This window comes from Onychomys torridus, chromosome 12 (assembly GCF_903995425.1).
Source record: "Onychomys torridus chromosome 12, mOncTor1.1, whole genome shotgun sequence".
NCBI classification, from domain to species: Eukaryota; Metazoa; Chordata; class Mammalia; order Rodentia; family Cricetidae; genus Onychomys; species Onychomys torridus.
In genome coordinates, this window is record NC_050454.1 from 71575228 (window position 1) to 71599920 (window position 24693).

At 46.2% G+C, this 24693-nt stretch overlaps 1 protein-coding gene across 1 annotated transcript in view; it reads left to right on the forward strand.

Moving 5' to 3' along the window:
* Positions 1-1639: 1639 nt before the first annotated feature.
* The window catches only part of Ripply3 (ripply transcriptional repressor 3), a 39300-nt gene continuing 16246 nt past the window's right edge, over positions 1640-24693 (forward strand). Inside the window, exons 1-4 of the mRNA XM_036203460.1 lie at positions 1640-1743; positions 2419-2491; positions 7076-7143; positions 8467-8682. Coding sequence (XP_036059353.1) covers positions 1640-1743; positions 2419-2491; positions 7076-7143; positions 8467-8682 — 461 coding nt within the window. The remainder of the gene's footprint in view (positions 1744-2418; positions 2492-7075; positions 7144-8466; positions 8683-24693) is intronic.

A 24693-nucleotide genomic window follows, 5' to 3' on the forward strand; every position in this document is an offset into this window, starting at 1 on the left:
ATTTAAAAATTTTTGTATCGATTTTCCCATAGTGTCCAGAACTCTGTAGAGGCCCTGGATTGTATACACAGTATGAGGATAGAAAATAAAGACCTGCTTGAATTGTTTAGGTTGTTTTTTTTTGTTGTTGTTGTTTGTTTGTTTTTTTGTTTTGTTTTGTTTTTTGGAGACAGGGTTTCTCTGTGTAGCCCTGGCTGTCCTGGAACTCACTCTGTAGACCAGGCTGGTCTCAAACTCAGAGATCCATTTGCCTCTGCCTCCTGAGTGCTGGGATTAAAGGTGTACACTACCACTGCCCAGTTTAACATGAGTGGTTTTTGTTGTTTTTCGAGACAGGGTTTCTCTATGTAGCTTTGCGCCTTTCCTGGGACTCACTTAGTAGCCGAGGCTGGCCTCTATCTCACAAAGAGTCGCCAGCTTCTGCCTTCCAAGTGCTGGGATTAAAGGCGTGCGCTACCACCGCCGGGCATGACTGTATTTTTATTAGCTGTGTAAGTGACTATGATTAGATATATTTTCATCCTCTCTTCAAAAGATGTGTTTAGTGCTTAACTGAAGTCTAACTTCTGGGCTAACAGATGCACGGTGTCAAACTTAAAAAGCACATCTAGATGTTTTGCTATTATTAAAAAAAAAAAATCCTCGACACCTTACTGCGCTTTCTTATCTTTTGCGATCCCCAAGAGTCCTCTATCGGACTCAGGGTTTTGATCTAGCGTACAAAGTTTGTCATCTTTCCCTCTTTCCTGTTTGCCTGAGTTGGGGTTAAATATTCCTCAAATTTTAAAGAAACCATACGGAAACATTTTATTCCCGGGCTTCTTCGGTTTTTAAAAAACAATCACTTAGTTTAAATAATGCAGAGCAAGCCTTAGTCCTCACAGGCAGTCACCTGGCACTGGGGAGCAGGCTACCGGGAAAAGGGGAACCCAGGGGCCTCGGCTGGCGACTCCCACCCCCCCACCTTAAGGCCCCCAGTGGGTGCGGAGGCTGCACCAACACCCTCCCCTGGCTTCCTCGTACCCAGGCGTCGCAGCCTCACTCGCGGGGCTGTCCTGGACCCTCGGTGTCACGGGGACTCTGCCCCACACCCACGACGTCTCGCAGCACGGAAAGGGAGACACTGGGGGAACCGGAGGGGCGCGCAGGGGGCCGAGGGACAGGCTAGGTGGGGTCATCCTGGATGGGATCCGAGCCCCGAGGGCAGTCACGAGCTGCTCGGCCGCGGGGACAACCTCCGGGGCGCACAGCCGCCACCCGCCATCCTGGGGGGCCGTGTCTGCGGTCTGTCCCGTCCTGAGCTTCCCGCTCCGCCCGTGACCCCTCCGGGTTTTCTTTTGTCCCTTCTCCACTCTGGACACACACCCCTGCCGGCTGTCCGGAGCAGGCTCTCTTCCTTGAGCCTTCCTAGTCTTCTCCCCTCCACCCTCCGCTTCCTCTGGCCCCCTCCCGCGGTCCCCGGCCCTCCCCTCTCCCCCTCCCCGGTGGGGGTGCGCAGTTTCCCCGAGTCCCTTCCCCGCCCCGCCCCGCCCCTGGTTTTAAACCTGGCGCGGTGCGAGCGGGTAGGTGAGCGCGCTCGGCGGGCGAGCGGGACTGGGCGCCGACCGTCGGGCTGCCGGACTCCGGTGCCACCAGCACCATGAGACCCGAGGCGGCAGCCGGAGCCCCGGAGGCTCGCGGACGCCTCTGCCACTGTCCCGGGGATGATCCCGGGAGGCCACCGCTGCCGCGTGGGCCCGAAAGGTGAGGGTGTCCCCGCGGCCCCCGGTGGAGGTGTACCCAGACACTGAGTTCCTTAGCCTGAGACCGACTACCGCAAAACTCCTGTCTGAAGTGCAGGGACACCGGGCAAGGAAATGGGCCAACGCTTGTGCGTATTGAGGATCTGAAACATGGGATGCTGGGGGCCCTGTGCAAAACTTGCCAAAGGATCCCGCACTCTATCACAGAGTGGTTATCTCTTGCCCTGTAATGGGACTCAGTGTTTGCCTAAAGTTTAGGGAAATCAAATTAGCTGGGGAGATAGGGAGGAGGGCACTGCTTGGTGATGGAAAAACAGAATGCCCTGCAGCGTGATAGAACGCTGTAGCATCAAGAGCCTTCAGTGGCAGAAGTGATGTAGTTGAAACCAACCAGCTGTAATGGGAAATCTTGAAGTACCAATTAGAGAAAAATACTTCAACTAATAAGTGGCCCAGGAATGGTGTTAGATTTGGGGCGTGCCTCCTCAGAGTGTACTTGGGAGCAGAGGGCAGAGACAGGAACAGGTAAGGCACTGACTGGCCCGCGGGCAGACAGGCCTTAAGGGAACATTGTGTACAGGGCCTGTTGGTCAAGCAGACACTATGCTCTCATAGTAACATTTTTAGGGGCAGCAGAGATGCCCGGGGTTAAGTTTCTCCCGGTGCTTGTTTCCAGTTCCGTTCCAGCTCTGTGGAGACCGTGGATGCCGCTTCCTGGAGATGCCGAGCTGACCAGAACTGGAAGCCCGGTAAGCTAAATTGTGGATGTTGTAGGTAACAGTCAAGGCAGAAAATGGCACCATGTCTATGGTGATCAAAAAGCAGAACAAAACAAAACAGGAAAGGTCTCCTCCATCCCTCTTCCATTGGTCTTTTAACCCTGGAGGTCTGGCAGGTAGGGCCGGAGGGAGCAGAGGTGCTAATGGGCACATTGGGCTCCTGATTGCTCCTGCATCCTTGAAAGAAACCACTGGGAACTTAGCTGTTGCATGGTAATTACACAGAGGTGGTGTGTGTGTGTGTGTGTGTGTGTGTGTGTGTGTGTGTGTTGGGGGGGTGTTGTTTCTTCTGTAAACCAGTTTGTGGAGAAGGGAGAGGCAAAACCCAGCCCCCTTAGAGAAAAGCTGAGTGCAGCATTCATTAGCCGGACTGTTGGTGCCACAGTGCAAAGAAAGGCAGACATCTACCTCAAGTGCCCAGAAGGTGCAGCTAAAAGCCCCCACTCCCGCGTCTGGCCCTTTCCGAGCTGTTGTCTGTGCAAATACACTCAAGCAGAGGGCTTTGTAGGCAAAGATTAATTACCACAACTATTCCTTTATCTTTGCATTGTCTCTTAATTGCTTTTAACTTATTAAGGTAATGGCTTGCTCACACTTGTTATATTTTCAAATATAAATTGACATTTACAACAAAGGAGGTAGCCTGAGGGCGGACCATTTTATTTAACTATAGAAGTTAGGTGTGGGAAGGGAGCCCTCTGCTATTCTTTTACATTAGTTATTTTCTTATAATTGGGTGCTTTAATTCAGTTAGCATTTATTTGCTCAAAGGATGAAGCAAATAAAATACCAGTCTAATAAGTGATATTTTAGCCCTAATTATTACTGCTCAAAATTTCTAAATGATGAAAGAAATTCTATTCTTTAAGACTCAAGTTCTCAAAAGTCAGATTTTAAAGTTGAAGTTCACAAATTATTAAATTTCCCTCTAGGTAAAACATGCCTGTGGGGTCGTTCGGTTGTGTGCGAATCTATAAGTACTACTCGGTGGCTTTTGCTTCTATTCTGCCGAGAAAGCCCCCTGGGATGCTAATGTTAGAGCACAGCCCTTTCTAGTTGACTGCCCTTCACACAAAGCAGCTACATCCAGGTTTGGGTTGGGTGGGTGGGTGGGGAAGCCTGGTGTTCTGTTGGGGTTGTAGAACTGGCCGCCTTCCCACACCCTTGTCAGGGCAGGACCTGGGATCCACCTCTGGGTCTTGTGTTGTCTCCAGCTCCCAGCTTTACCTGGGAGCTCAGATTCCCTGGTAAGAGAAAACTTACTCTTTGTTGGGGTCACAGCCTGCCTCTCTGCAGGCCTCGGTAAGCCGGGTTCTCCCAAGCGAGCTGGGTGAGTGTATCTATGACTGGGTTGCAGAGCTTCTAGCTAATAACCCCCTGTCTTGGCCAAACAGGACAATTCCTCAGCCTTGTCTCCAGGCCATTTTATAGAGGGGTATGAGAGGTACTGAGGCTTGATAACCTGTCCCGGGACACCCAGCAAGCAGATCGAAATTATAATGAGATAAATTTGATACAAGGCCTTGTTCTTTGATCGGAGGAGCCACCTGTACCCACTTGGTGCCCCTAGAGAGCTGGATCCTCCCCTGGACTGGGAAAAAAAAGTGATAAGCCAAGGCTTAAGAAGACATTTTTTGGTCTTGAGGGTGGAACCTGGAGACTGGCCTATCTGATGATAAACATATGTTCTATCACTGCGCTGCACGACATCCCCAAGCCTTGACGTTTCTTGGTCTTGATGCATTTCCCCCATGGCCACTTGTCCACACAGCCAGGGCCTAGGCCTGTCCTACTATCCAGGCTTCCCACTGTAGCCTGACAGTCAGGGCTCCATGGCTGAAACTCTCTGCTCCAGCCTGTTCTTCTGAGCTTAAGAAGATGCACACGCCTTAAACACAGTGCTTAGCTGGTTTACCTTTCTAGTCCCATTTAATTACCAAAGTGTGAGTGTTTCAATATTTCCCTCCATGAGAACTGATCTTTTATTAAGAGCTTTCTGAAAGCCAGGTGTGGTGGCTCATGCTTGTAATCCCAGCACATGAGAAGATCTCTGAAAAGACTGATGCCAGCCTGGGTTACACGGTGAGACCCTGTCTTAAAAAGTCAAAAAGGAAAAAGAAAACATGGCATAAAAAGTTAAGAGCACGTATGTTTGTGGGGTTCTACAGTTCATGAACAGGTATTGCACATCCCCAGTCTAGTCAGGACAGGACTCTCTGGTCAGATGAGCCCTATGCTCTGCCATCTACCACAGTGTGTGCATCTTCGGCTGGACAGGATTGTTTGCAGCGTGAATGCCTCAGTTTAGGGACTGTTTATAATTACAAACAGCTTAATCCAGAAGGTGTTCCCTGTCCTTCTGAAGAATCCGCATCAGTGTGAAGGATTGTGTTCCAAAGAATCTCACTTAACCCCACTTAGCTCTTCACAATGTTAGCCCGAAGAGGAAACAGCTGACACGCTATAATGTCTGCAGAGACATCTTGTAGGTCAGTTTGCTCACAGATTGCTACACGCACACGCACACCACATGCACACTCATGTACTCACTCAGGTCACCTACAGGATGGAATGGCATGGGGAGCAACCATACCAAAATCTCCTCCTCGTTGGCAGGCTTCATCCTGTCCCTAATCTGGTTCTCGCTAAACTGTATGGAATCCAAAAGAACTTGGGTTTTCTTGCCTCCCTCAGCCCATCTCAGCGCCATGACCCCTCTGTAGAGCTATCAGAAACCCTAGCCCGTAGGACAGCCCGACTCTGCTTCGAGCCAAATCAGTTCAGGTACAGTGCCCAGAGTCTAGGCAGACTGGGATGACTCGGGACCACCCCCTCAGCTTCCTGCTCACCCTGACCAGCAGTTATCGGGACAAGTTCAGCTCCCTGCTGTCTCTGGTCCTCGTGTCCTTCATCACCTGGTGCTCAGAGCTGTTTCTCCTCGGCTGCTTACCTGCAAATGGCCACAGGCTTGTGGGATGCTGCTGAAGCGCTTGTGGTCACCCTCTCTCTCTTCCCCTCAGCTGTCACTTCTGTTTTTATCCTCTCTTCCTGAACTGGTACCTGTCAACCCTTACTTCAGTCTAGTCCATGTGCAGCTCCCAGCGGCCTCCAGAGAGAGCAGCTCGATGCTTCACTTTATCAGGAAAGTCCCAGGACAGTCACATGCCTGGGGAAAGATGGCTCCTGTATGCAAGCAACATGGTATAAGGCATGAGATGATACGACTTAGGATTCTAAGGAAGGAGGAGGGCCACAAGTGGTTTGTAGTTAGAGACATCCATGACAACATGGCTAAGGCCCTAGGCCTTTCCATCTTTATCACCATCGTTTGTTTGTTTGTTTGTTTGGTTTTTCCAGACAGGGTTTCTCTGTGTAGCTCTGGCTGTCCTGGAACTTGCTCTGTAGACCAGGCTGGCCTCAAACTCACAGAGAATCCACCTGCCTCAGCTTCCCGAGTGCTGGGATTAAAGGTGTGTGCCCCCACTGCCCGACTTATCATCGGCATTATTAATTATTATTGCCATATACTCATTGAACATAGTACTGGGTTTCATAATGACAATTTTTCCAAACATAAGATGTACATTCTCTTCCTTTCCTCTTCCCTATAGTCCCCCTCTCACTAGCGTCCTCCCCTCCCCTTCCCCTCTCCTCTGCTTTCATGTCTCATGTATACACACACACACACACACACACACACACACACACACACACACACACACGGTTTATATACCTATATAAAATCTAGGACCTGGGAGTTGGGGAAATGGCTTAGTGGGTAAAGTGATTGCTGTGCAATCATGAGGACCTGAGTTCTAATCCCCAGGACCCATGTACAAAGCCTGGTGTAGCGGTACACCAAGGACTGAGATGGGAATCTCGGAGCTCACTGGCAAACAAGTCTAGCTAAATAGGTGAACTCCTAGTCCAATAAGAAACTGCCTCAAAAACTGTTGGAGGGGTCAGGGTTGGGGATTTAGCTCAGTGGTAGAGCGCTTGCCTAGTAAGCACAAGGCCCTGGGTTCAATCCTCAGCCGGAAAAAACAAAACAAAACAAAAAAAAAAACCCAAAAAACTGTTGGAAAGCCAGGTGGTGGTGGTGGTGCTCACCTTTAATCACAGCAGTCAGGAGGCAGAGGCAGGAGGATCTCTGAGTTCCAGGACAGCCTGGTTGGTCTACAGAAACAGCCAGGGCCACACAAACATTGTCTGGAAAACAAACAAACAAAACCTCTTTGTCTAAGAAGGATAAATATTCGACATGGACCTCTAGTCTCCACACACACCATGAGCAAACATACTTGTACACATACATGCACACAAATACACCACACCACACACATGGATTTAAGGTCTTGAACCCTCACGGTGCCTGGACCACCAGGAATAAACAGTCTAGGAAGCAGAACCTGTGACACTGAAATGTTTATCAACTCTAATGTCAGTACTGCTAGCAATCATTACAGACTACTTAAGTTGTACCTTTAAAACTTCAAGATGGTACCACAGTGGATCCTTGACTACATCTGTCTTTCTACACCTTTGTCTTTACAGGGTGAGCCTTGTGGGACCCAACAAACTTTAGGACCAAAAGGAGCCTTTGGGTTCCAGCACCCTGTCAGGTAATATACTACTTCATGGTAAAAGGCATGTGATCTCTAGATACTGGCACCCTTAGCATTTTCAACAAAGTGGAGAATTAAACATATTGTCTAGCATTATTTTGTTTCCTTACCAAAGAGTTTCAAGGATATTTTGTTATTTCTGGAATCTGTTTGTGAGTTCATGCATTTAATGTTTCATTACAAGCTGGGACTGGCCACATAACAAATCCTATTTGACCTTCGAACTCACTGGCAAATACTTCCACATAATCACCTAACTTTTCACATGGACTTTTTTCTGTTTTAGATGTGTTGATGCATTTTGCACATGCTCTGTCTGCTGCAGGGCTCCTACCATACTGGGCATAAGCTGGGCGGGGACTGTGCTATGGGGACTGACCCCAGGGGCACAGGGTCCCTGGCGGCTCTCCAGCTCCTGCTCAGAAACACCAGGAGCTTCTCCTGAGTTGTATTAATCAAAAATGTCTCCAGGTGTTGCCAAGGGTGCCTGGAGCTGGGGAGCAGGGATCCACGGGGACCGTGGGAAGCTAAGCACTGCCATATACAGTCTATAACCAGGGGCACAACTAAAATCAGCAGCAATCAATTAACAAACTGCTTCCTCAGAAGACCATGGAGGTCCGGGGCGGGAGTGGGAGAGCAAATGAATTAATAAGTGAAAAATATTGAGAGATTATTTGGGCTATTTTAAAATACTTTTCATAACAACTGGAATCTCCAGTCTGCTAAAACTTGAAACTTGGAGACTCCAATTTTTATATATTTGAACTTTTTCCTTCCTCTTTCTCTCCCTTATCTCTCCATCTCTTCCTCCTCCCCCTCCTCCTCCTCCTCCCCCTCCTCCTCCCCCCTCCTCCTCTCCCCCTTTCCTCCCCCTCCACTCCTCCTTCCTCCCTCTTTTCTTTCTGTGAGAGGACCACCCTCTTCCTCCTCCTCTCCACGTGGAACAGTCAGTTACTCCTCCAGGTGAGAGTCTCAGGGGTTTCGTTCCTGCCCTCCACGGTGTAGGAGCAGATGAGAACGGCACATTCCTGACCAGGAGGGCTCAGGTCATCCGTCTGATTCGACTGAGCCTTTTAAGATTAGAGCTGGTCTACTGGTCAACGTTAATGTCTTTGCTGTGGGTCTAGGTTGACTAGTGTTGGGTTTATTAACTAGTCCCTCAACAAGTGTCCAATTCTGTGTTCTGGTAACTTAAAAGGCACCATGTACGCAGAAATGAGGCAGAAATGGGGCAGAAATGGGGTATTGAGTGCTTCTGTCAGGAGCTTGGGTCCTTTTTTAGGTTGACTAATGGTTTATTTGTTTCTTTAATACTAGACTTTACTTACCCCTTTCAAAGCGTCAAGAATACCTGCAGAGTTCTGGGGAAAAAGTTCTGGCCAGCTTCCCAGTGCAAGCCACCATTCATTTCTACAACGATGAATCTGAGTCAGACTCTGGGGAGGAGCAAGAAGAGGCGGCCCAGCCCAATCATCTTCAGAGCCAGGAGGCAGAAGGACAGGGCAGCGGTCCCGGAGGAATGGGCAGAGCAGGGTTGGCAAGCCTATCAGAGGAAGGGTGGCTCCAGGGTAAGGGTCAGCTGCTTGCAGGGGGCAGGGAGCACTTGCACATGAAGTGAGTCTCTCTCCCATGCTGTCCCCCTGTCCTGGGGCAGCCTTGCCGGGACTCAGCCTCTTGTCCTCTCCTGGGAACTCAGAGGCTGGGACTCCGCTCAGGACCTGCAAAGGCCAGGGACTTCACTTTTACTTTTTATTTTCCTTGTCGAGTGTGTGTCTGGGTGTGTGCGTGCATGCATGTGTGTGTCTGTAAGTGTGTCTGGGAGTGATCCATACCTTTGGGGAAGGGTGCCTGACAGAGATGTGTGTCAACACAGGCCGCCATTACCAGGAAGAAGGTGGTCAGAGCTCATTCAGCTCTTACTCTGAAAGTTACTCCTTCATAAGCACACCCCCCCTCCCTTGCCCAGAGACCCATTATCTAGCAATTCTTGCTTTCATAAAAAGAATTTAGATATTAACTCCCATGTTAAGGGTTCATTTGGTTACTCAGTAGCTGTCTGAAAAAATATTTTTTATTTGTGAAAAAATCCAAAAAATTGAGACATTGAGTAGTTTCCACTGGAATAAGAACAAGAAGATACAATCCTTTTAGGGGATAAAACAGATGCTTCTGAGAACTGGATAAGATCTGAGTGAGTAAGTTGTAAAGGTTAATTTTTCTTACTTGGTGGCCAGTATGGTCTTGTTATTTGCATGGAATGACACTATTTTTTAATTAAAGTATCTCATGTAAAATTACTTTGAATTTTATTGTTCTGATAACCCCAGGACTGTGCTCCAAGGCTCTCCCCTGATTTTCTTACCTGACGCTGTCTTCCTGTGTACACCACTTTGTATGAATTTGTACTTGGAGTAAATATTTTGCAAGATCGTTTGATAATCATCTTTTTAATATAAGGTGTTCTTAGAGTGAATTAGTTCCTGTTCTAAAGGCTTTAAAGATTTTTTTTTTAAATATTTAACTCTGTTGAAATGACGTATTTTCACAAATGCAACAAGAGGCCAGAACAATGGCTCAGCGGGTAGAGGCACTTGCCACCTAGCCGGAAGAACTAAGTCTGATCCCCTAGAACTCACGTGGTAGAAAGAGAGAACTAATTCCTGCCATACAGTGATATGAGCCCCCCCCCACATACAGACAGGATGGATGAACGGATGAACGGATGAATGAACGGATGAATGAATGCAAGCATGATGACCAGCCCCCAGTGCCCAGGCCTGTCATCCCAGCTTCTGAGGGGGAGGCAGGAGGCTCGCAAGTTCAAAGCCTGCCTCGACTTCAGAGCGGGGTTAAGGTGAGCTGGGTGCTCAGTGAAACTCTCTCACAAGAAGAGTTAGGGATGTAGCTCAGTGGGACAGCACTGGCCAAGCATGCGTGAGGCCCTGGGTTCAGTTCATAGCCACACACACACACACACACACACACACACACACACCAGAAAAAGCATTTTTAAAATAATAACCTACACCTTCACTGCCCAAATAACATGTTTCTATTTAATGAAATCCAAACAGTGTAAGTACCATAACCAACGTAACAACAGTTCAGAAAGTTCCATTACAAAGTAAAAGGCATTCTTAGTTTTCTCCCTTCCCACCTTCACGTAATAAACATCAGATTGGTTTTACTGGAGACAGGATCTCACTATAAATCTGTTCGGTCTGGAAGTCTCCATGTAAACCAGGCCATCCCCAGACCGAAAGACCCACTCGGCTCTTAAGTGCTGGGGCTAAAATCCTGCTCTGCTTCTGCTGAATAGTTTTGGTTTTCTTTCCTAGCTTTTTAAAAATTGTTCCATCCATTAAAAAACAAGTCTCCCCTCCTCCCTTCCTCCCTCCCACTCTACTGCTCTCCCCTTCTCTTTTTTTTGCAGAGCTGTGGCTCAAACCCAGGGCCTCTGGACAAGTGCTCTACTTGCTCTTAAAGTTCTTTTGTTTGTTTGTTTTTCGAGACAGGGTTTTCTCTGTGTTGTTTTAGTGCCTGTCCTGGATCTTGCTGTGTAGCCCAGGCTGACCTCGAACTCACAGAGATCCACCTGGCTCTGCCTCCCAAGTGCTGGGATTAAAGGCGTGTGCCACCACTGCCCAGCTAAAGTTCTTTTAAATACATTTATTTTTTCACATGTTCTGTACCTGACTTCCCTGGTGACTGTTACACTGATTCACTAAATGAAATCTCTGGCCTGAAAACTCTATGCTTTTTATATCTTTTGCTTAGTTTTATTTTGTGTGTGTGTGTGTGTGTGTGTGTGTGTGTGTGTGTGTGTGCCTCTGTGTGTACTCATACGTGTGAGTACAGGTGCGTTCACACCACAGCACAGGTGTGCAGGTGAGAGGATAACCTTGGCTGCCAATCCTCAACTTTCACCTTGTTTGCGGGGTCTCATTTCTTGGCATGCACAGCAGGCCTGCAGCCAATGAGCTACTGAGGTTCTGCCTGTCTTGCTGCAAGTACTGGATTACAGACACACTACAGTATGTGGATGTATGTGGGTTCTGGGGATCCAAACTAGATCCCCAGTGCTGCAGGCCACAGAAATATGTAGCAGGAATTCAGCTGACTATGACAGGCTATACCTGGAAGAAGCCAAGGGCCTTCCAGAGGATAAAATCAAGGACTTAAAAGAGTCTTGGTGATATTGAATTTTCAATATTAGCCATTTCCTGCTATTCAAGTGTGTTATAGCTTTCCCATTTGATTCTAAGAACTTCTAACAGTGTGACTGATGATTCATTCACTGGGCACAATTTCCCCTATACAATTTAAAGTATTCGTATAACTTCTTTCAACTGTGCTAAAAACAGACATAGTCAAGATCCCTAATTTCAGGGCTTTCTGCACTACTCCACTAGCATGAATCCAGGGCAAAAGCATTTTATCTCAGATTCTTCTCAAAGATCCAAGGACAGACATAAGCATTCTAGACCACCTGCTAGTCTCCTGAATTAAGGTAAATACTCATACAGAGACAACTGCCGAGGCCAGTTGGATATTAGGTATATAGCTTTGTTTCTTGTGCAAATTAAACTTAGGCTCTCCTTTCTTCCAAAGCCCAAGTGGTATCTCTAGACTTCTAACAATTAACTCAGAACAAAAGGGGCTTTCACATACCAGGTACATCAAGCTATGACACAGGCTTCCTAGTTACCAAATAGACTTGCCCCGCCCAACCAGAAAGAGCCAGAGCCAGAGAATTTCAGATTGCATGTGTATTTAGTCTGGACTGGGGAGAGAGGAAAGGGTGAAGATGGAGGGACCTTAGAAGGATGAGAGGGCAGGAGAGGAAGGGACAGAGAGGAGCTAAGTGTGAGGACAGAATTGAAGCTGTGTCGAGAGTTTTGACTTACAAGAATGAAGTGAATGGACTACAGAGCTCCGTGTGCTTAGATTGATCTGACATCCCTCAGATTAACTCTCCACTGGTAGCATGTCTTCTGGAACCCCAGGAAAAGGATATTTAGGGGCTGGACACTGCTGCAAGCTGCAGGAAAATGGAATGGAATTCAGCTATCACAAAAGCTACTACTTGGAGCCGGGCGGTGGTGGCATACGCCTTTAACCCCAGCACTCAGGAGGCAGAGCCAGGCGGGTCTCTGTGAGTTCGAGGCCAGCCTGATCTCCAAAGTTAGTTCCAGGGAAAGCGCAAAGCTACACAGAGAAACCCTGTCTCGAAAAACAACAATAACAACAACAACAACAACAACAACAAAAAGCTACTACTTGGAGCCGGGCGATGGTGGGGCACACCTTTAACCCCAGCACTCAGGAGGCAGAGGCAGGCGGATCTCTGTGAGCTCGAGGCCAGCCTGGTCTCCAAAGTTAGTTCCAGGGAAAGCGCAAAGCTACACAGAGAAACCCTGTCTCGAAAAACAAAACAACAACAAAAAGCTACTACTTGGAAAGGTCAAGGACTTTTCCGAAGGTCAAGCCATGACTTAAGATGTCTTGGTGATATTTTAGCTTTTGTATATATATTAGCCAATTCCTGCAATGATTTTCTTGTATGCTATGTTTGCTTCCAAGAACTTATAACAGTGTATTTTATCTGAGATACCCATCAAGCATCCAAGTCCTAATGATCTCCTGAATTAAGATAAATTAAGCTCAGACCCTCCTTTCTTATACAGCCTTTAGTTAGTAGTATTAATACTACCATTATAGACTCCTAACATTTACCTAACCACCTCTAGGCATGTAGTTTGAGCACCTTTTTCTGATATATTAACCAATTTTAGCTCTCAGTTGACCTCCTCCTTTACCACTCCCCTTTTGGGTTGTAGAAGAAAGCCTGACGGTCACTGCCTGAGGAAAACTCTTGTCTGCCTTTATGACCCTGTAAGAATTCAAGCCTGGTGGCCTCGCTTTAGCTAGATCACTGCTATTGCATGGGTTTATAACTGTAAACCTCAGAGACTTAGAGAGGATTTCAACTGGAGGACTAGAAGAATGAGATGGAGCCAGGTGGTGGTGGCACACTCCTTTAATCCCAGAAGCAGGCAGATCTCTGTGAGTTCAAGGCCAGCCTCTGCTACGGAGTGAGTTCCAGGAAAGGAGCTAAAGCTACACAGAGAAACCTTGTCTCCAAAACCAAACCAAACCAAACAAAAAAAGAATGAGATGGAAGATGAGAAAGACCAAGATGGGCAGAACTAAGATGAGAGAATTAAGGTAAACTTAGAGGGGACGGCAGATAAATGTAGAGAAATCAGGCAAGAAAGGAGCTAGGCATGAATACATGTAGAAAAATTTTATCCCAGAGGAATAAAGTAGACGGACAAAAGAGCTCGGTGTACTTAGATTCTTTTCCCAAAAGTAATTTGCACCATTCCTAGCTTCTCTTCTGGGCCCCAGGAAGAAGATTATTAAGGCTGGACCATAATAATTTTCAAGAGGACCCCAATAGTCTGTTACCCCACACTTTCATGGCAAACATTTTTCCATGGGGCATCTTCCCAGCCCCAAGTTCCACACACTAAAAACTATTTCATCACTTCCTGGCATGTATAAATTGTACATTAGGGCTCAGTGCAGCCTTACCATCTGTCTTGGTTAGGGTTTTTATTGCTGTGAAGAGATACCGACCATGGCAACTCTTAGAAAGAAAACATTTAATTGGGGTGACTCATTTACAGTTTCAGAGGTTCAGCCAATTATGATCATGACGGGGAGCATGGCAGCATGCAGGCAGACGTGGTGCTGGAGCTTAGAGTGCTACATTTTGCAGGCAACAGGAAGTCAACTGACCGTCACACTGAAGAAAGCTTGAGAAAAAGAGACCGAAAAGCCCACCCCCACAGTGACACACTTCCTCCAACAAAGCCACACCTCCTAATAGTGCCTCTCCCCTTGGGGGCCATTTTCTTTCACACCCCCACACCACCACATGCACTAATCTGACCCAGCCTCTCTTTACCCACCACCCCTTTCCCAACATTTACATTCAGGTTGCTTAAATTTATGCATGTATACACTCACACACAGATACACACACACACACACACACACACACACACACACACCACGAGCGTGTGCACGCACACTGGGCGGTCATGTGTACACATATGCACATATGTGGGGTGTGGAGGTCAGGAACTTGCAGGAGTCATTCTGTGCTTCTGCCCTGTGAGTCTTGGGGACCAAACTCAAGCTGTGAGGCCTGGTGGCAAGTGTCTTCATCTGCAGGCTCCAGGCAAACTTGTTCTAGCTTCTATGTGTAAGAAAGGACATGTGCCTATGCTAGGCTTATTGCATGTAATAATGTGCTACAAATGACAGGATTTAATTCATCTTTGAGTGATGTGCCACAGTGTCAATATGCAATATTTTTCTTTAATTTCTAAAAATTAATAAATTTTACATGTATGGGTATTTTGCTAACATATGTGTCCATACACCACACTCACACCTGGTACCCTTGGAAAACAGAGAAGGCATTGTATCTGCTAGAACTGGAGCTACAGATAGTTGTGAGCCACCATGTGGGTGCTGGGAATCAAACCTGGGTCCTCTGGAAGATCAGCCAGTGCTCTTAAGCGCTGAGCATCTCTCCAACCTGACCTCATGTTTTATTTATCCATCCTTCCATGAATAAACACCTAGGCTGATTTCATATTTCAGGAATCGTGAATCATGCTACAGTCAACATGAATGTGCAAGTATCTCTTTGCTACGATTTGTTTTGCTTATATCCAGTATTAGATACTTTTATATAGCTGTGAACAGAACACCAGACAAAGGCTACTACATGGAGGAAAGGTTTACTTTGTCTCATGGCTTTTCTCCACCACTGCAGGGGAGGGCACAGCATCGACAGAGTGTGGCGGAGCCTGCTCACAGCACAGCAGGACAGGAGGGAGGGCACAAAAGGAGCCAGGGCCATGGGCAGATACAACGCCAGAGGCTGGTCCCTAGTGACCAGCTTCGATCATATAGACCCTGTGTCCTAAAGGTTTCACAGCTCCGACCCCAAAACAAAACAAACAAACAAACAAAACCAGTGCTACTACCTACCTGGGGAACAAGCATTCAGAAATGAGCCCGTGGAAACATTGCAGATTCAAATCATAACATATTCAATCAATAGTACTGCTGGATCACGGTGTGGGAAATGTGGACAAAATGTAGTGTTGGGGTTGGGCATTTAGCTCAGTGGTAGAGTGCTTGCCTAGCAAGCGCAAGGCCCTGGGTTTGACCCTCAACTCCACAAAAAAAAAAAAAAGTGTCTTTTCTTCCAAAGGGTTAAATTCAACAAAACTCCATTTCAAAAAAAAAAAAAAAACAATCAAGAAGCCTCTTGGAGGAGAGCATGGTGGTACACTCCTTTCATCCCAGTACTCTGGAGGAAGAAGTAGGTGGTTCACTGTTGAGTCTGAGGCCAGGCTGTCTACACATCGAGTTCCATGCTAGGCAAGGCTACATAGTAAGACCGTGTTTCAAAAAAGAAAAAGGGAAAAAAAAAAAGGCTTCTTGGCAAACTCCTCCGGGCCTAACCTGACGGAGGGGCTGCACCATCATCATCCCACGGGCTGCAGGCGGCAGACACAGGCGGTAAAGGGGAAAATAGCAGCCTCAGGCTTCCTCCCTCTCTGGCTCTGTGGTGTGTGAGCTCCATTCATCCTTTCTGGGCCTCCCTGCCTTAACTGCCGCAGTGGTATTCACCAGAGTCACTCACCCAGCCGTGGGTCCCCACCACTGCCCTTACCTGCCTTTTGCTCTACACTGTCAACTCATCAGCGTGTTTCACCATTTCACCTTGGGCCTTAATCAACAGACTCGGGAGCTTTTCTGCTGGTTGAGGTCATCTGTTTATTTTGCCACGGAGGCGCGATACACCTAGCAAAGGGATATCTGCCCTACGGAAGCACTGACTGACGGAGGCCCTGCTGCTTCCTGCAGGAGAGAGTCATGGTGACTCCTTTTCACAAAGCTAGCTGCCGAAGAAGGATCCGGGCACACACACGCACTTGTGAGGACAACCATGAACAGGGACGGGTCGTTAAACGCCGACGATGGTGTAACTGCCTTAGGAGCAGACTTACCGATAATCTAAAATACATGCTAGTTTAACATTCCATGACATCATCTCCCTGTCGTCATAGCAACTTGCTTTGTTTCTGATGTTTCACACGGATGCTGCATGGCCCCACAGCAACGCCCTGCTGCACTCACTACAACAGCCATGGTTTTACGTACTTGCTAAGAATGTTACTTTAAGTGTACAAACTGTCTTCCGTGTGTGGGGGGTACAAAGCGATGCTGTGACTTGTGGACATGATGCAGAGTAACCAAATCTTAAGCTAATGAACATCATAGCCATCAACTCAAATAGTAATTTTTGTAGCAAGAACATTTTTTTTTTTCCAGACTGGGTTTCTCTGTGTAGCTTTGCGCCTTTCCTGGAACTCACTTGGTAGACCAGGCTGGCCTTGAACTCACAGAGATCCTACTGGCTCTGCCTCCCGAGTGCTGGGATTACAGGTGTGTACCACCACCGCCTGAAAGAACATTTTTAACTTGTCTCTTTTAGAAATTTTGAAATGTACAATGCCTTCTTACTGGTTTTTGTTGTTTGTTTTGTTTTTCGACACAGGGTCTTTCTGTAGCTTTGGAGCCTATCCTGGACTAGCTCTATAGACCAGGCTGGCCTCGAACTCACAGAGATCCACCTGCCTCTGCCTCCCAAGTTCTGGGATTACAGACGTGCGCCACCACCACCCAGCTAAAAATTTTTTCTTTTTTGAGCTGAGGATCGAACCCTGCTGTTTTTAAAAATATGTTTTTATTTTTGTTTATGGGTGTTTGGCTTACATGTAAGTCTCTGCATCACATGCACGACTGGTGCCCGAAGAGGCCAGAAAAAACCATTGGCTCTCCTGGAATTGGAGGTATAAATGATTGTGAGCTGTCATGTGGTGCTGGGAACAGATTCTAGGTCCTCTGCAAGAGCGCCCAGTGCTCTTAACCACTGAGCCATCTCTCCAGCCTCTACAATGCACTCTTAATAGTTACAGCCATCACACTGGGCTATATTAAAGCCCTTAGTCCCCGATCTGAGGCTTTGCACCCTGGGCATCATCTCCCTACTTCCCTATCTCCAGTGTCTAAAACCAACACTGTGTCTTCTGTTTCCATTAATTTGGTGTTTCAGACTCTACAGATGAGCAGTAATCTACAGTATTTGTGTCTTAATACCTGTAGCACTTCCATTTTAGCAGTTTAATCTCCATCCTCCATTTGTATTTTTTTAAATGACAGAATGTCTTTCCATTTGCGGCTGAGTCTATGGCCACACCAGCCTAAATATGTCCAATTCCATCATTTTTTTAAAAAATCAAGATAAATTTAGTTATCATTATTTGTGTGTGCAGGTGTATGCGTGTGTATGCGTGTGTGTGTGTGTGTGTGTGTGTGTGTGTGTGTGTGTGTGTGTACGTACGTGTGTGTATAGGGGGCACGTGTATCAAGGCAGGAAGCTAAGGTCAAAGAGCAATTTTCAAGAGTCGGTTCTCTCCTTCTGTCATGGGTTCCAAGGATCAAATTCAGATTATCTTTGTAGCAAACACTTTATCCACTGAGTCATCTTGCCAGTTCCATTGATCTCATATTTGAAAGACTGAATAGTACTCTACAGTCAGCGCACACACACACACACACACACACACACACACACACACACACTCTCTCTCTCTCTCTCTCTCTCTCTCTCTCTCTCTCTCTCTCTCTCTCCTCAGCACCTATCTGCTAATGGACACATCACTTGACCCTGTCACTTGGCTACTGTGGTACATGACAGTGAGCATGGAAGTGCAGATGTCTCTACTTTGTGCTGACCTCAGACCTCCTGTGCGGATATGCAGAAAGGGGTAGCTGCATCTGTGATTTAAAGGGTGAGAAAAATCACCATTTGGAGGATGTGGAAAATTTGGAACCACATACTCTGATGAAAATATAAAACGGTACAATCATCTTGGGACATAGTTTGACAGTTTTGTTAAAAAGCTAAATATAGTTTATCATGCAACCTAACCCTTCCATCCCTAGGAATCTCCCCAAGAGAAACCCAGACATTTGTATACAGAAAGACACTCACATGAATGTCTTAAATAGCTCTGTCTATAACAGCCCCAAACTAGAATCAGTTCAAATATACATCAGCTGGTAAATGGGTAAGCAAAATGTGGCATCGAAGCTCAAACACTTTCCATTCCTGGTTTTGCTTCCTATGGTTTTGGTTATCTTAAAAATAGTAAATGGAGGGGCTGGGGAGATGGCTCAGCGGTTAAAAGCACTGGCTGTTCTTCCAGAGGTCGGAGGCTCCATTCCCAGCAACCACATGGTGGCTCACAACCATCCGTAATGAGATCTGGTGCCCTCTTCTGGCCTGCAGGCACACATACAAGCAGAACACAATAAATAAATAAGTAAATCTTTTTTTTTTTTTTTTTTTAATAGTAAATGGGCAATTCCGGAAACAACTTGTAGGTTTTAAATTGAGTGCTGTCCTGAATGTCATGATGAGAACTTGTTCTGTCCTGCTGTGGTGGAAACCATCTCTTTGCCCACTATATCCCACTGTCTATGCTTTTAGTCACTCAGCAGCCCTCAGGTCTTCAGATGCTGAGGCACAGTGGTGCTTTCACATAGGACTCATGTCCTCCAAGGATAAGGATGGACTATTGGACATTTATTCCATAAGATGTTATTCTGTGAGAAAAGAGACTGGGGAGTGATTCATGAACGGATGTTGAAAGCATGCTGAGAGAACCTCTGGAGGCTGCAGAGGATGACTCTTTACACACACACACACACACACACACACACACACACACATATATATCCCAGACAGAGAGGGAGGAAGACAAGGCAGGGGCATTTATAATAATAGACGTGAACAGTGGCTGCTTAGTGCTGCTGCTGGGACACAATCCATCACAAACAAGCACAAGGACACTATGGGACAGTGGACATGTCCTAAAACTGGATTATGTGACTGCTGTACAAATTAACTAAGGTATTTGTATTATATGAACCAACAGGCAGATATATAATCTATAAATTACAGTCTGAAGTTATTTAAAACAGCCTAGACTCTTCTATTTAAACATTTTTCTTTAGACACTGAGCTATTTACTACAGATTTCTTCTCTCTCTCTCTCTCTCTCTGTCTCTCTCTCTGTCTCTCTCTTTCTCTCTCTCTCTCTTTGTCTCTCACCATGACAGAATTTAAGTGTTTAAAAGCAGCTCTAAGGAAAAAGTTCTAAACCAAGCACCTCCTAGTTTTGACTCTGGGGTTTATTCATCAAGGTGCTGTCTCCCGAAGACTTGCAGTGACCTCTGAGCCGTCCATCACAGGGAGGTAAAAAGGTCTCAGGTGTACTTTAAGGATAATGAGTTCAATTCCAAAATAGAACATGAAGAGATGAGCAGTTGCCCAGTTCAGGTCATCTTGAGGGTAGGTCTTTGTGTCCTGTGGCCAGAGTACATGTCTTAGGTTACTTCAGATTGTTAAACATCATGGTAGGGCCAATGTACAAATTTAAGTTAGGCATAAGACTGAGGGTTTCTTGCATCAACAATGCGAAATGACAAGAGTCTCCACTCACTTGGGCTCTGTCTGGATGCATCCTACGCCTGCAAATTCAATCATTTTCATGTAGGGTTTGGTTTTGTTTTTTTTAATACACTGCTTCCTTAAATACTTAGTCTCTGTACACATCATTAAATGATTTTAAAGTGTTTCAGTACACTTTTCATCAACAAAGGCAGATGTGGAAAAGTGAGGTATTCACAACTGTCTGATAAGTTTCTAATATAACACACCTTCCAAAACCAGCACCAGCCAGCAGCCTCTTTTGGTCTCTCCACCACAGATAGCTACTCTTCTTAATTTCCAATCCTGTATATTTGCTCCATTTTAATTACATATAAACATCAGTCATGTTCACTCATTTGCATCTGGACTCCTTCCCTTGACACAATGTCCATAAGTGCTGGTCTCTGGATATTCTACTGAAGGAACATCACACCACTTCTCCATCTGTTGGTGGATGTTTGGGTTGTCGTGAATAATGAGACTATGACATTTTTGATATGTCTATTGTGCACATGTGTAGAAATGTCCCCCGACTGCCCGTCAGTATGGTTAGTTGTGGTAGAAATCATCCTATTTTGCTAACATCCCCAAAGCCACCTGAAGTGGTTTCACTGTAAACAAACCTAAATGCAGAAATTTCCTGATGTAAACAGACGTTCATCCTTCAGAAGTGACTTGGGCAAACACTGTCATAGGCAGAACAATTGCATATCAGTCACAAAGTTACTGGACTGTGGTGTCCCAAACACGGCTGCTTCAGAAGACACTTGTAGGGTTCCGAGGGAAATGCACTTGTGAGCTTCCTCACCTTCCCTGAGGCTTCCATGGTGGAGTCTGATGAACACGGCTTGGACCTGAAAGAAAAAACATGTTTCATTTCTTCCTGAGTTCTGGAAATCTGTTTATTCATTTAAGAGTTTGCTCATGTGCGTGCATGTGCACATGTGTGTACACACAACATGTGGAATGCATACATCAACTTCAGGTGTTCCTCAGGAGTCACTCTCCTTGGAGCTGTTGCTATTGTTGCTTTAAGACTATCTTTTATTATTACTTGACAATTTCATACATGTATAAAATGGGTTTTTGTTTTTTGAGACAGAATCTGTCTGTGAACCTGGAGCTCACTGAACTCAGCTAGACTGACCAGTGAGCCCCAGGAATCTTCTGGTCTCTGTCTGCTTCCCCAGGGCTAGAACTGCATGCCCTTGCCTCCACATCTGGCCTTACATGCCTCCATGTCTGGCCTTACATGCGTGTGCCTCCACATCTGGCTTTTTACAATTCTGGGATCCACTTGAGGTCCTCCTGCTTGCAAGGCAAAGACTTCACAAACTGAACCATCCTCTCAGCCTGCTACAAATGAACTCATGCTTCAGTTGGAAAAAGCAGTCCAATGGGGCTGGAGAGACGGCTCAGTGGCTAAAAGCTCTTGCTGTTCTTGCAGAGGGCACGAGTTCAGTTCCTAGCAACCACACTGAGTTTTATAACCATACACAATTTCAGTTCCAGGGGATGTCACACCCTCTTCTGTCCTCCATGGGCACCTGCAATGGCTATTCTTGGTTGTCAACTTGACGATATCTGGAATGAACTACCATCCAGAAATGGAGGGCACACTTGTGATCCAGAGCTGGAGGCAAGAAGACATCTTCTTTTGATCTGGATCTTGAGGCGGGAAGACACATGCCTTTAATTCAGCTCTTGAGGCTGAAGACATAGGCTTTTGATCCAGAGCTTGAGGTGGGAATACACACCTTTATCTGGGCCACATCTTCTGCTGGAAGCCTATATAAGGACAATGGAAGGAAGAAGGATTCATTCCTCCTTCTCCTGCTTGCCTTTACCTTCTCAGCACATCCACTCCTTCACTGGCATTGGAGCCTAGGTCTTCAGGATTCCAGCATATACAGAACACCATCTGAGACACCCAGCCTTGTGGGATGGAGCAACTACTGGATTCTTGGGCTTTCCACACACAGTCAGCCATTGTTGGACTGCAGCCTGTAAGTCATTTCAATAAACTCATATATATACACATATGTGGTGCTATGTGACAGAATTTCTTGGGAGACACAAAATGCACCTCTACTCACCACAGATAGAGACCCTATGACAGACCAAGGTATGGATACCACAGAAGTCCAGCTTGGTGAACCAATGAGTTTTATTGGGGTTACTTACAGGAATATGGGTAAGGGGTCACTTACAGGAGCAGAAATCACCCAGAGATAGCTGCATCACCAGAGCCCACCCCGGCATGGTGACTGCTCACAAAGCTGGGAACTGGAAGCACATTGCACAGCCTGCAGGGAGCTCAACAGGTTGAAGCTGACTCAATGACTCTGGACTCGAACCTCTTCCAGGCAGCTCGGCTGCTCTCACTCCTCTGCTTTGCAGCTTGGCTTGTCTGAGAGACCTCTTTGCTGCCTTATTGTTTACCCTGGCACGAAGGGGCACAGTGAATCTGCTCAGTTTCAGGGACTTCCTGAAGCTATTTTGAGTTGTTTAGTTCCCTGCTTAAAGAGAGTCTCTGCAGGATGGAATGTTTCAGTCTCCAAGGAAACTTATATAACAGGGCCAAACATTTATACTCATAAAAATTATTATTGTTATTGTTGTTGTTGTTTCACTATATTGTTTAGGCAGTCCTGGAATTCACTATGCAAACCAAGCTGGTCTCAAACTCTGAGATCCACCTTCCTCTGCCTCCAAGTGCTCAGATTAAAGGCATGTACCTCTATGCCCAGCTCTAAAAAGTTATTTTTAAGGGGTTGGGGATTTAGCTCAGTGGTAGAGCGCTTGCCTAGCAAGCACAAGACCCAGGGTTCGATCCTCAGCTCAAAAAAAAAAAAAGTTATTTTAAAATAACAATAAATAAAAATAAACAGTTCAAAGTAATGATTGGCACATGAACCTGGGTGACACTTCCATACTGTTTTATAACTCTCTGAGGCTTGTGATCTCACCAGGGCTAACGCTCTGGACTATAGTCAGTTCTTCTTGGGTGGCTATCTGTTCATAAACTACCCTGTGTTTAGTACATCTGTGATCTGTGACCTTGGTGTCCGGACCTAAGCCTGGGGCAGAGGTTACTCAGACATCTGTCTCCAACGGGCCAAACTTTGTAGGAATCTTCTTCATCTCTTCCCTTCACAGTCACTGGACTGGGTACACACATTTAGGAAAGACTTTAACAAGGGTCCCTCCCAGGGGACGTGTTCTGAGACCTCCGAGGCCTTTACACCCTAATAGCCCAGGCCACAGAGAGCCCTGCGTTTTTGTTTTTTTGGTTTTTTTTTCAGTGCTCCCACTTTTTAGTCTGAACTTTAGGCAGCTCCCTTATCTTCTCCAAGTCATTTGCTAGGCTGCAGAGCCTCTTGAGGTGCCCGTTCATTGTCTTTGTTTTTAAGTGCTAAGCATGACATTATTCCTCCCCACACCCACACCCCCTCGAGCCCTAATGTTCAAATAGAGCTCTGTAACTGTAGCTTTTAACAGGGGCTTGAGGGTGGCTCAGTAGTTAGGAGGACCGGAGTTGGATTATCAGCATCCACACCAGGTGGCTCACTGCTGCCTGTAAGTCCACCTCCAGGGAATCTAGACCTCTGGTCTCAAGTACCTGTACTCACGTGCATATACTATCGGGGACTTGGGGGTCCAGTCCCTCAATAGTCCCCTCCCAGCATCCAGGAAGAATCTACAACCAGCTGATAATTAATCATTGAGGATAAGAAATGAATCTATGTACACGGAACTCCTTAGTCCACACACTTTATTATTCTGTGTCATTACAAGCTTATACTCTGCTCTCATGTCTACCTCCTTTCTTGCCTGATTTCTCCTTACATTTATCTATTGTCCCCTCCAGGTTCTATTTTAATTCCTTCATCTAGTTCTGCCCCTTCTAGGTTCTCATCCATCTAGTTCTTTCCCATCTCAGCTCCTCTCCCATCCCCTTCTCTCTCATCTTGTTCTTCTCCATCTTGTTCTTCTTTCTCCATCTTGTTCTTCTTTCTTTCTCCATCTTGTTCTTCTTTCTTTCTCCATCTTGTTCTTCTTTCTTTCTCCATCTTGTTCTTCTTTCTCCATCTTGTTCTTCTTTCCCCATCTGGCTCTTCCCCATCTGGCTCTTCCTCATCTTCCATCTCGTTCCTCTAGTACTCTCTTCTAGTCCTTCAATCTAGTTATTCCCCATCTCAGTTTGTTCCTCTCAAGTTCTTACCCATCTAGTTCTTCCATTCTCTTTTCTCTTCTCCGTCCCCAGTGCCCTGGAAGTCACAGTATATATACACTTACAAGCAGTATTCCCTCCACAGTGCAAAGCCAGGCTTCCAGGGTCAAATGGAGGGGTGATAAGAATCACACAGAGGGGCAATAACCATTAATTATCATTTGCAACTCCAAAGGGAAGTGACCAATGAGGAAATGAGTTAACTAAAGGCTAAATCAGGTAATATCTAAGAAGAGGGATCTTATGTGCTCAACTATAATCTTAAACATGATTTGTAGAAAACGTTAAGAATCTATAAGTTGCTAGGTCAATGGGAGAAAATAAAACTGTCTTTTTTCCTGAGGCTTCTATCTGTCCAAGTTATCTGCCGTTTTTTCTGCAGGATGGGGGGAAGTGTGCTCAGTCACTAGGCAACCTGTGTACAGCTAGATGCCTCTGGTGATAGTTAAAGGGAGATCTGGAACTAGAGGTAAGGTTTGGGAAAGGAGGAAGTTAAGCTTAATTAGCACATCTGCCAGGCCTTCTCAAACAGGCAGTCTGAATGCTTGAGTCTGTTCTTAGAGAGTACAGAGGTGTCTCTGATAAGGGACTTTCCTCTGTCTGGGGATGGACCTGGCCAGATGCTGCCAATGACGATAATTACAGGGAGGCTTGAACT